The sequence below is a fragment of the Oncorhynchus masou genome, chromosome 5 (assembly GCF_036934945.1).
Source record: "Oncorhynchus masou masou isolate Uvic2021 chromosome 5, UVic_Omas_1.1, whole genome shotgun sequence".
Classification (NCBI taxonomy): domain Eukaryota; kingdom Metazoa; phylum Chordata; class Actinopteri; order Salmoniformes; family Salmonidae; genus Oncorhynchus; species Oncorhynchus masou.
Genome location: NC_088216.1, coordinates 41956839 through 41969051, shown reverse-complemented (window position 1 = coordinate 41969051; position 12213 = coordinate 41956839). Strand labels below are relative to the sequence as shown.

Genomic DNA, 12213 nt, shown 5'->3' with positions numbered 1-12213 from the left:
ATAGTCCACCCAAATTCATGAAAAAAAGCATGTGTCCTCAACTGCAGAGAGTCAATCTATAACGACACAGGACAAGAGCCAAATGTTTATTTTTATGTTTATTTGTCTGACTCATGGACTTGACAGGTGACATTAACCTTCCCTAACCACTGCAATGCCCTATGTCTGTCTGTCTGGCTGGCTGCTGGAGTCTGTACACACTATGCCCTTTGAACCCAGAGACCTGCATGGGAAAAGATGCACTGCACAAAACCGGGAAAGGAAGTGCCTGGAGCAGTGTGTGTGTGTGTGTCTACTGTACCTGTACTGTCTGTGCAAAACGGCTGTCAGCTAATTTCCTGAATTCACATATCACATCAGCTGTGCCTTCAATTTGGAGAGTGTACATATTAGGGGGGGGGGGTGTGGGCATGACTGCATATGTAAGCCTGTGGATGTGTACATGTTTGTGTACATAGTTTGTGTTTGTAAGCAGTGCATGTGTCTATATTTGTGTACTTATAAACAGTTTAGGTACACGAGAATGCGTGCATCCAGTTTTTGTGTATGCATGTTTGTGTGTCTGAATATGTGTATCCAGTGTCTGTATGTGTCTATGTAATGAACATGATGTGTGTATGTGTGTGCACGTGCATTTGTGTGTGTGTGTGTCAGAGTATGTGTGTATGTGTATATGTAATGCGTAGTATGTGTGTGAGCATATGCGATAACGCACTCTCTGATCCTCAAACTGTGGACCTTAATCACTTCCTGCTTATATCTGATGTGGCTGTGACTGCTTCACTGGCAGGGAGAGCTAGGGCAGGCAGCCCAGGGGTCCTTGTCCCCATAATGACTTTGGCCCAATGAGGTATAATAACAACTGGAGACTGAGTCCAAGATGTCATGTCCGCCCGTTGTTCTCAAAGATATCTACTCATGTTTGCATTCGCTGATTCGTTTATATCCGGGTTGCGTCCGGTTTATACGAACCGACAGGGCGTAGCGAGAGCAGCAGCGGCGTAATCACGTCATCCAAAAACACGGCAGACATTGGATGAATAAATCATTTTAATATCTTCGGGCTGTGAGCGATGGGGGAAAAAATGAGCCTCAGCAACAATTATTTGAATAATTCAATGGATGTTTCGTGCACCATGAAATGTTCAAATCTGATTTCTCTATGTGGTCGTGTATGGAAATTGTCTTCCTGGGCTGGGTGTCAGTAAACTGCAGTACCAAAGCAAAACTCTAAGAGCAGTCGTAACAGTGTTTCTAGACCGGAACCCTGGCCCATTGCTTTGACCTAATTAAAGTTACAATACTGGGCTTCAATCCAGCCAGGCAGGAAATCAACCAAAGTCCCGTGGAGACACTGGATGTAGTGGATACAGAGCTTTAACTAAAACTTTACCTCAAACTAGGGGCTTTGGAAAGGGGGAAGATCAGACAGGGCTCACTCACTACTAAGCACAGGAGGAGAAACTTCAAAGAATGGTTTAAATAAAAACAGAGCACCGTTGGTGAAGAATCTCGAAGCCTGACAGAGAGCTTTGCCACTATAACCTCAGGGTCATCATAACCAGTGAGCTCACTAATAGAAGCCTTATTCTTTAATGGCTGAAGACACATTTTTCTGTATATACAATCCAACTAACTGGAAGTATGCTATGAAAGCTTTGCGATATTTTTTGTAAAAATGTACGTATGAAACCTTTGTGACACCTGACGTTAACATTGTTAATGGGGTAATTCCTTAGACGTTTGTTTTAGACGTTTGTACAAGGAAATACAATGCTAGGGCGGCAGGTAGCCTAGTGCTTAGAGCTTTGGACTAGTAACCGAAAGGTTGCAAGATCGAATCCCTGAGCTGACAAGGTAAAAAATGTCTGTCATTCTGCCCCTGAACAAGGCAGTTAGCCCACTGTTCCTAGGTCGTCATTGAAAATAAGAATTTGTTCTTAACTGACATGCCTAGTTAAATAAAGGTAAAATAAATAAAAAATAAATAAATGTTGCAGTGCTGTATCATGAATACAGTCACAGGTAAATGCCGTTGTTCTGCCCGAAATGATAGCAGGGCCTCGCGCACCTTATCACTTTTATAAAACTGTTAGCAACATATTGAAATAACAATGAATTACATATTTTCATTAGAACTTTATTTTGATAAGTCAATTGATACCATTTCATTCTTCCATCAAAATATATTCGGGACAAAAGTCTGGTTGTTAGTTCTTTTGGCCATATCGCTACAGACGTGAAAGGACTGGTCGTCTGTACTAAACAAAATGGTTGCTATGCAGGCTGGATAACGTTCTTGTCACTTGCTAGCTAGCTAGCTAGCTAGCCAACTTCAGCTAACTCAGTCACGTCGAACATTGAACCTGGAATGACAGTACACAAGCTGGATTTTTGTTTGTTTGAGCTTTTTTTCTATTGGTATTTACTTGGATATATCAATGATAATGTCGTTGATGCGTGATTTCGACTGGCGTAGAAAAAGTTCTTTTGTCTCAGAGATCCGAAATTTCAAAAGTGAAACATTGTTCCCTGAAGTCAGACTTGCAAACAGTGAGGCTTATATTAACCCCCGCTGTACAAAACTAAATGCTAGGCTGGAAGCAAGGGGAAATATTGTGCGAGTTGAAATAAGTACAATCTATGATTCGGACAGCAACATGAACATGATATTCGTATGGAGGTGCAGTGATCATTTTCAGATGGAACTGTTAGCAGGCATAGATGTGTCAGAATGCTGCTCGTCCAATCAGCATCCAGGATCCAAACAACCCGTTTTCTAATGAATGGTAAAGTAATTCTCATCCCCACAAACAGGTTAAATAATCAACAAATTAATTTACTCAAAGGCTTTGATCTGAGATGGAATAGCTTAGAGATTCACACAGTGGATAGTTGACACGTTAGCACTACGGTAGGGCTACTCATTCACTACTAATTCCATCAGGTTATTCAGCCAGGTATTTTACCTTCATTGTCAAAGTGGACGACACTGCAATTCGATTGGCCCTGGCTCCAGGGACATAAGTACACAGATCCACCTTCGTTGACATTCGGTTGGCTGGTGTTAGCTTTGGGAGCACCAATCAGAATGCTGACACTATAAAGTTAAAATAGAACACAAAAACACAACATTAGTGCACAGTTGGGCAAAAATACAGCATCCAAAAATAACAAGTGGGAGAACAGGAAGCATAAACAGTTGAGTCATATAGCAGACACTATTATCCAGAGCAACTTACAGGAGCAATTAAGGTTAAATGCCTTGCTCAAGGGCACATCAGCAGATTGTTCACCAAATCAGCTTGGGGTTTGAAACCAACAAGCTTTTGGTTACTGGCCAAACTCTTAACCGCTAGGCTACCTGCCGCCCCAAGTAATTGTTTTTTAATGATTTGGCTACACACCTTTCATGGATCCGTGCATTCAGAAGTTATTCAGACCCCTTCACTTTTTTCACATTTTGTTATGTTACTTATTCTAAAATTGATACAATTACTTTTTTTGTCATCAATCTACAAACTATACCCCAAATGACAAAGCAAAAACAGGTTTTTTTGAAGTGTTTGCAAATTTATTAAAACAAAAAAACAGAAATACCTTATTTACATTAAGTATTCAGACCTTTGCTATGAGTCTCGAAATCGAGCTCAGGCACATCCTGTTTCCATTGATCATCCTTGAGTTGTTTCCACAACTTGGAGTCCACCTGTGGTAATTCATTTGATTGGGATATGATTTGGGAAAGGCACACACCTGTCTGTATAAGGTCCCACAGTTGAAAGTGCATGTCTAACCAAAAACTAAGCCATGAGGTCAAGGAATTGTCCATGGAGCTCCGAGACAGGATTATGTCGAAGCACAGATCTGGGAAAGGGTACCAAAAGATTTCTGAAGCATTGAAGGTCGCAAGAACCCAATAGCCTTCATCATTCTTAAATGGAAGAAGTTTGGAACTTCCTAGAGCTGGCCACCCGGCCAAACTGATCACTCGGGGGAGAAGGACCTTGGTCAGGGATGTGTCCAAGAACATGATGGTCACTCTGACAGAGCTCCAGAGTTCCTCTGTGGAGATGGGAGAATTTTCCAGAAGGACAACCATCTCTGCAGCACTCCACCAATCTGGCCTTTATGGTAGAGTGGCCAAACGGAAGCCACTCCTCAGTAAAAGGCAAATGACAGACTACTTGGGAGTAAAACGACTCTCAGACCATGACAAAAAATATTTTCTGGTCCTGATGAAACCAAGATTGAACTCTTTGGCCTGAATGCCAAGCGTCACGTCTGGAGGAAACCAGGCACCGCTCATTATCTGGCCAATACCATCCTTACGGTGAAGCATGGTGGTGGCAGCATCATGATGTGGGGATGTTTTTCAATGGCAGGGACTGGGAGACTAGTCAGGATTGAGGGAAAGATAAATGGAGTAGAGTATAGAGAGATTCTTGATGAAAACCTGCTTCAGATTGCTCAGAACCTCAGACTAGGGCGAAGGTTCACATTCCAACAACGACCCTAAGCACACAGCCAAGACAACGCAAGAATGGCTTCGGGACAAGTCTCTGAATGTCCTTGAGTGGCCCAGCCAGACTTGAACCTAATCAAACATCTCTGGAGAGACCTGAAAATAGCTGTGCAGCGACGCTCCCCATTCAAGCTGACGGAGCTTGAGAGAATCTGCAGAGAAGAATGGGAGAAACTCCACAAATACAGGTGTGCCAAGCTTCTAGCGTCATACCCAAGAAGACTCAATGCTGTCGTCACTGCCAAAGGTGCTTCAAAAAAGTACTGAGTAAAAGGTCCATTATTATTATTTTCTTTATGTGCAAACATTTCTAAAAAACTGTTTTGCTCTGTCATTATGTGGTAATGTGTGTAGATTGATGAGGGGGGAAAAACGATGTAATCAATTTTAGAATAAGGTGTTAACGTAACAAAATGTGGAAAAAGTGAAAGGGTCTGAATACCTTCAGATAGGTCTTAGATCCAATCCCACCCAAAATACAGTTGTAAGCCTTTCACAAAGCATTTTGAAGAGGTATTGCTGATCTAGGATCTGGTTCTCGCCTATATTTTGCATTATGATCTGAAAGGCAAAACTGATTTTTAGATCAGCACTTCTACTCTGAGACCATTTGTGAATACAAGGATCCTCTCTATGTAGTGTGAGCATCACCCTCATTTTAGAGGTCCCCCCAACTCTCATTTTAGAGGTGCCCTATCATTATCATCATCATCACCAATCTGTCTTAACGTTCCCCATTAGATCCGTTTCAGAAAATAGACTTGCGTAACTAAGGTTATCATTTGGGAAGTTGTTGAAAGAGCAGATGATGACAGTACTGAATCTGGGGAAAAGATAAAGGACAAAGGGCAGATCATAGCAAAGGCTAGTTCTTATCTCCATCAACTCTACTGGACTGATAGAGGGAGGAAAAGGGTGAGGGGGTAGAAGAGATAGCGAAGGTGGGAGAAACAGGAAACACATTTTTTGGGGGCGGGGGGGGGGGGGGGTAGATCAGCTTTAATATTGCAGATAGATTGTAGATTCCATCATTGTCTGCATCATTTCCAATCCCCCATATATTTTTGTGTAAATATATACAGTACCAGTCAAAAGTTTGGACACATATACTCAATCAAGGGTTTTTCTTTATTTTTTACTATTTCCTACATTGTATAATATAAGTAAAGACATATAAACAATGAAATAACACATATGGAATCATGTAGTAACGAAAAAAACGTGTTCAACAAATCAAAATATAATTGACATGTTTGATTCTTCAAAGTTGCCACCATTTGCCTTGATAACTTTGCACACTCTTGGCATTCTCTCAACCAGCTTCACGAGGAATGCTTTTCCAACAGTCTTGAAGGAGTTACCACAAATGCTGAGCACTTGTTGGCTGCTTTTCCTTCGATCTGCGGTCCAACTCATCCCAAATCATTTCAACTTGGTTGGGGTAGGGTGATTGTGGAGGACAGGTCATCTGATGCAGCACCTCATCACTCTCCTTCTTGGTCAAATAGCCCTTATACAGTCTGGAGGTAGGTTTTGTGTCATTGTCCTGTTGAAAATCAAATGATAGTCCCACCAAGCGCAAATCAGATGGGATGGTGTATCGCTGCAGAATGCTGTGGTAGCCATGCTGGTCAAGTGTACCTTGAATTGTAAATAAATCACAGACAGTGTCACCAGCAAAACACTGTCACACCTCTACCTCCATGCTTCACGGTGGGAACCACACATGCGGAGATCATCCGTTCACCTACTCTGCGTCTCATAAAGACAAGGCAGTTGGAACCAAAAATCTCAAATTTAGACTCATCAGACCGACAGATTTACACAGGTTTAAAGTCCATTGCTCCTGTTATTTTGCCCAAGCAAGTCTCGTTTTCTTATTGCTGTCCTTTAGTAGTGGTTTCTTTGCAGCAATTCGACCTTGAAGGCCTAATTCGGTCTCATCTGAACAGTTGATGTTAAGATGTATCTGTTACTTGAACTCTGTGAAACATTTATTTGGGCTGCAATCTGAGGTGCAGTTAATTGCTGTTTTCTGAGTCTGGAAACTCTAATGAAGGTATCCTTTGCAGCAGAGGTAACTCTGGGTCTTCCTTTCCTGTGGATGTGTCCTCATGAGAGCTAGTTACTTCATAGCGCTTGATGGTTTTTGCGACTGCACTTGAAGAAACTTTCAAAGTTCTTGAAATGATGGACTGTCATTTCTCTTTGCTTACTTGAGCTTCTTCTTGCCATAATATGGACTTTGTCTTTTACCAAATAGGGATATCTTCTGTATAGCAACCCTACCTATCTGGAACGAATTGCAAAAATCTCTGAAGCTGGAGACTCACATCTCCCTCACTAGCTTTAAGCACCAGCTGTCAGAACAGTTTACAGATCACTGCACCTGTACTTAGCCTATCTGTAAACAGCCCATCTACCTACCTCCTCCCCATACGGGTATTTATTTATTTATTTTGCTCCTTTGCACCCCAGTATCTCTACCTGCACATTCGTCTTCTGCCGATCTACCATTCAAGTGTTTAATTGCTGTATTGTAATTACTTCGCCACCACGGCCTATTTATTTCCTTAACTTACCTCATTTGCACTCACTGTATATAGACTTTTTGTTTTCTTTTGTTCTACTGTATTATTGACTGTATGTTTTGTTTATTCCATGTGTAACTCTGTGTTGTTGTATGTGTCGAATTGCTACGCTTTATCTTGGCCAGGTCACAGTTGCAAATGAGAACTTGTTCTCAACTAGCCTACCTGGTTAAATAAAGGTTAAATATATATATATATATTTTTAAATACCTTGTCACAACACAACTGATTGGCTCAAACACATTAGAGAGAGCACGTAGCTGTGCTAGAGCACGTGGCTGTGCACTGCCCCTGATGGCGCAAAAGCCATGACAGGGAGACATAGTGGAGGGGTAACGCGTGCAAATAGTTGCTCCCGATGCCACTTGGGTACACTACAGCATCCACCGAGAGGCTCTTGCTGCCAATACCTGCCAATACCTGAATACCTGACAGCTTGAAAGACGTGTTGGATACTACAGTGAAAATGGTTAACTTTGTTAAAGCAAGGCCCCTGAACTCTCGTGTATTTTCTGCACTTTGCAATGATATGGGCAGCAACCGTGTAACGCTTTTACAACATACAGAAGTGCGCTGGTTATCAAGGGACAAAGTATTTACATGTTTCTCTTAATTGAGAGACGAGCTTAAAGTATTCTTTACTGACCACTTGCATGATGACGCGTTTCTCACACAACTGGCCTATCTGGGTGATGTTTTTTCTCGCCTGAATGATCTGAATCTAGGATTACAGGGACTCTCTGCAACTGTATTCAATGTGAGGGACAAAATTGAGGCTATGATTAAGAAGTTGGAGCAGGTCTTTCCATCATTGTATGATTTTTTTTATGTTCAAATGAACTCAAGCTTACGGACAATGTGATTTGATTTGATGTGATGTGATGTAGCGAAGCACCTGAGTGAGTTGGGTGCGCAATTACGCAGGTACTTTCCCAAAACGGATGACACAAACAGCTGGATTCGTTATCTGTTTCATGACCTGCCTCCAGTCCACTTACTGATATCTGAACAAGAGAGCCTTTACAACAAGCGGTTCTGTGAAATTTGAATATAATCAGAAGCCATTGCCAGATTTCTGGATTTGGCAGCGCTCAGAGTATCATGTGAGTGGATTCTCGGCCCTCACTAGCATGACAAGTAAATACAGGCACAGACAGTGTGTGTAAAATGATTTAAGACTTGAGACTCTCTCCAATACAACCCAACATTGCAGAGTTATGTACATCCTTTCAAGCACACCCTTCTCATTAACTGGAGGTTGAATGTTTGAAGGGGTACGGGGTTTGAAGGGGTACGGGACTATAAAAAGTTTGGGAACCACTGTCGTAGAGGAAACTGGTATACTTTTCTAGTCATTACAATTTTCTTTAACCAATGTTGGTCTTTAATGCAGGGCCGACAGACAAGTTCCTTACTATTTCCTCCTTCCACTTGTCTCTTCCATTTTTGCGGTAATACTGCAATTAGTTGTTGTAATTTGGGGTAGAGCAGACATTTCCATACATTTTTGTTAGCTGAATGTGTGACATAACTCCACCAGTCTTATTTATGATATAATTTACAAAGATTATACATTTTCTGATGTTATTGAAAAATGATGCGTTTTTAATCAATTAGTACATTTGAGTTTAACCACAATATGTTTGTATCGTTTGTTCTGTCTTTTCTGGTGGATTAAACTGAAATTGCAACCAACTTTATATGGCTTGTTTCAAAAATAGCAATATTTTGGAGATCATTTCATTTTCAAATAACCTAAAGTGAGAGGTTCTAATCTGAATACAGTGAAAAGGCCATTTTTGAACATGTGGTGAGACTGAAGTAACAGGAAACCCATTCTAGTCCAGTCTACTTCCAGTGGGCTCAAACATCTTTCCACAATCAAAAAGACTACATATGAAACATTTAGTTGTTCAGATAGTATTCCACCGAAGAACCTAAACACGGCACATATTACATTGAGGTATTGGGCTAAAGAGTGGCTGGGGTGGAGTGTTTTGGGCTTGTGGTTAAAAAGTATTTGGTTTCCTAGGGTATGAAAGGATCATATCTAGGATCTCTGGATCCATCTACCCATGCCTTTATTAATAAGCTACTGAATCAAGATTTGATTCTGCCTGACAGGACTATCAAGTGTACCTAGACAGAATTAACTGGGCAAAAACTGCTTGAATCAAAGGTGTTTCCACGTCATTTCAACCCCCCAAAAATCTATGTGATGACGTTGAATCAACACGGAAAACTGGTTGGATATGCAAAAATGTAATCAACGTAAGGGTGTTTCATCTCAACTTTTAACCTAAATCCAATGACATGGTGACATTTTTTGTTGATTTCACATTTCAGATTAGTTGACAACCTAAACAAATGTAAATCAAAATCAGTCGTTGAACTGACGTCTGTGTCCAGTGGGAGTTAGCAGGTTTTTCTGACTTTGCAAGATTGTTATCATAGACATACAGTGAATATTAGGCATTGTGGAGCCTTGTAGTTTCTTAAGAATGAGAATGTTAAATGTTAAATGGGAAAAAGTGGGACTGAGAATTAACTGAGCTAAAATAGTGTGTGTGGGGGGGGGGGGGGCAGAGACAGAAAGAGAGAAAGATAGAGCGAGAGAGACAATCCGTCTCCCCTTTCAAGTCAGCCACACAAACAGCCGAGCACAGGGGAATTGCAAAGCTTTAGATGTCAATGAATGATGACATTAACAGAGATCAGACAGCCTCCGAGTCAAGGGGCCCCCAAATGTCTGGCGAGCATAAGAGGAATATTTACATGGCAGGATTAACTTTCCTATAAACCATTCACTATGCAGTCTCTCACTCTTTTGAGGACTGAGTTTTTGGGAACCGTTCTCTTTCAGATACACTCTCGAGCTCCCCTGTGATTTCTCAAAGTGTTGAGTTGCTAAGTGCCCTTTAAGTCAATGATATACAACTAAAAAGAATATGAAAACATAAAGCAAAGGGAAACCATGCCAGAGCTAGAGTAACAATATCAGAGTAATGACACATGAATGAGTCAACTTGAATCTACTGGCCAAACATATAGCAATACAGTAATGTTATCCACCTTGATTCAAATAATATTTGTTTTCTTTCAAGTACTTTGAGTTACTTTGAGTACTTTGATTGAGCTTACCTGGATTGCTATATGGGTAGGGCTTGCACCTTTGAGTCTATTCCATTGGTTCCATAACGCCAGGCAAGCTAAATCCAGTGGTTTAAAGTACTGAAATAAAAATACTACTAAGTAGTTTTTTGGGGGTATCTGTACTTTACTTTACTATTTATATTTTTTGACAACTTTTAGTTTTACATAAAATTATGTACTTTTTACTCCATACATTTTCTCTGACACCCAGAAGTACATTTTGAATGGCTAGCAGTACAGGAAAATGGTCAAATTCATGCACTTATCAAGAAAACATTCCTCGTCATCCCTTTTGCCTCAGATCTGGTGGACTCACTAAACATATATTCATTGTTTACAACTCATGACTGAGTGTAGGAGTGTGCCCCTGGCTACCGTAAATAAAATTTAAAAAAATGTTTTAAAGGATTTATACTTACAATTTTACTTTCAATACAAGAGTATATTTGAGCCATTACATTTACTTTTGATACTTGAGTATATTTAAAACCAAATACTTTTAGACTTTTACTCAAGCAGTGTTTTATTGACTTTCACTTTTACTTGAGTCATTTTCTATTAAGGTATCTTAGTTTTTCTCAAGTATGACAATTGGGTACTTTTTCCACCACTGGATAAATCAAGTGCAACAAAAGCATTTGAAAGAAAACAACTACTATTTGAACCCAGGTCGGGTACATTGGAATGGTTAACTCCCTCCCCTTCATTGATGTCATCTCAGGGTGTTACTGCAGTTGTTGCCCAGAAAATCTAAGGGAAACACTGCATTAACATAGCTTATTCACCAAAACCTTTCTACAGCTACTGCTCGTTACATATTATTGCCAGACACCCTCTTTACCAAAACAATGGCCTTCTATCTTAACTAGGCTTATTGACTTACACTGTGGATGTCGCCGAGACACAAACAACAGTGGTATGCTGACAAACAGCAAACTCTGTTTTGCCATACAGGCGATATCCAATCTAATATGTGGCATGCATGAATTTGAGCAGAACATTTTCGGGCGAGTGTGTCACTCTATTTGTCTCTCTACGACCGCAACTGCTCCACCTATCCCAACTTGACTTATATGACCCCAAACAAGACAGACACAATTGCAACAGGCATATGATAACATTTGGGAAATCAAAACAGCAACAATTGCTAGATATTCAATTATTTTGTTTATTTCAGCATAAAGACTAACATTGTCCAGTCCTGACCAGTGTCACGTCTACTCCCGCTCATCCGCTCCTGTGTTCGACGTCGCCGGTATACTAACCACCAGTCCTTGATCCATCATTACGCACACCGGGCATCAATCATTACGCGCACCTGCATGTCATCATGAGGCACACCTGGACTTCATTACCTCACTTATTACCTCCCTTATATCTGGCACTCCCTTAGGTTCTTTCCCCAGTTAGTATTGTTCCTTTGTGTATGTGTTGACACTACTGTTATGTTGTCTCGGTCCATGTTTGTTGTTTTACTAAACATTTCACCTGCTTCTCGATTCTCAGCATCTCTGTTACAATGGAAGCAGCATGAAAACAGAATATCTCCCAGACGGTTGACAAGCAGGGATACCTTCTACGTCAACACCAGCTGGCACAACTGGGGACGATTATGGAAGAGGTTCTTCGCAGTGTGCAACGTCTCGAACATACTGGGAGGAGTTGTCAACTAGCGGAGGATATTCTACAACCAGTCGAGCCAGCACAACAGCACATTCAGCAACCAGCTCAGGTCAATGATACCTGTTTGTCCCTCCCGAATAAATATGACGGCACCCCATGTAAATGCTGTGGCTTCCTACTTCAGTGCTCCCTCTACTTTACGCACCAGATGGGAGCCCCCACCACCGAGAGGTCCAAGGTTGCCACGTTTATTTCTCTGCTGACTGGGTGGGTGTTGAAATGGGAGAGAGGAAGAGCTAGACTCATATGAGGGGTTCACGG

At 41.1% G+C, this 12213-nt stretch overlaps 1 protein-coding gene across 2 annotated transcripts in view; it reads right to left on the bottom strand.

Moving 5' to 3' along the window:
• Positions 1-12213, bottom strand: part of LOC135539603 (integrin alpha-5-like) — a 52234-nt gene that overhangs the window by 29002 nt on the left and 11019 nt on the right. For both annotated transcript variants that reach the window (XM_064965580.1, XM_064965581.1), the window contains exon 2: positions 2970-3100. In XM_064965580.1, the coding sequence (XP_064821652.1) occupies positions 2970-3100 (131 nt within the window). The remainder of the gene's footprint in view (positions 1-2969; positions 3101-12213) is intronic.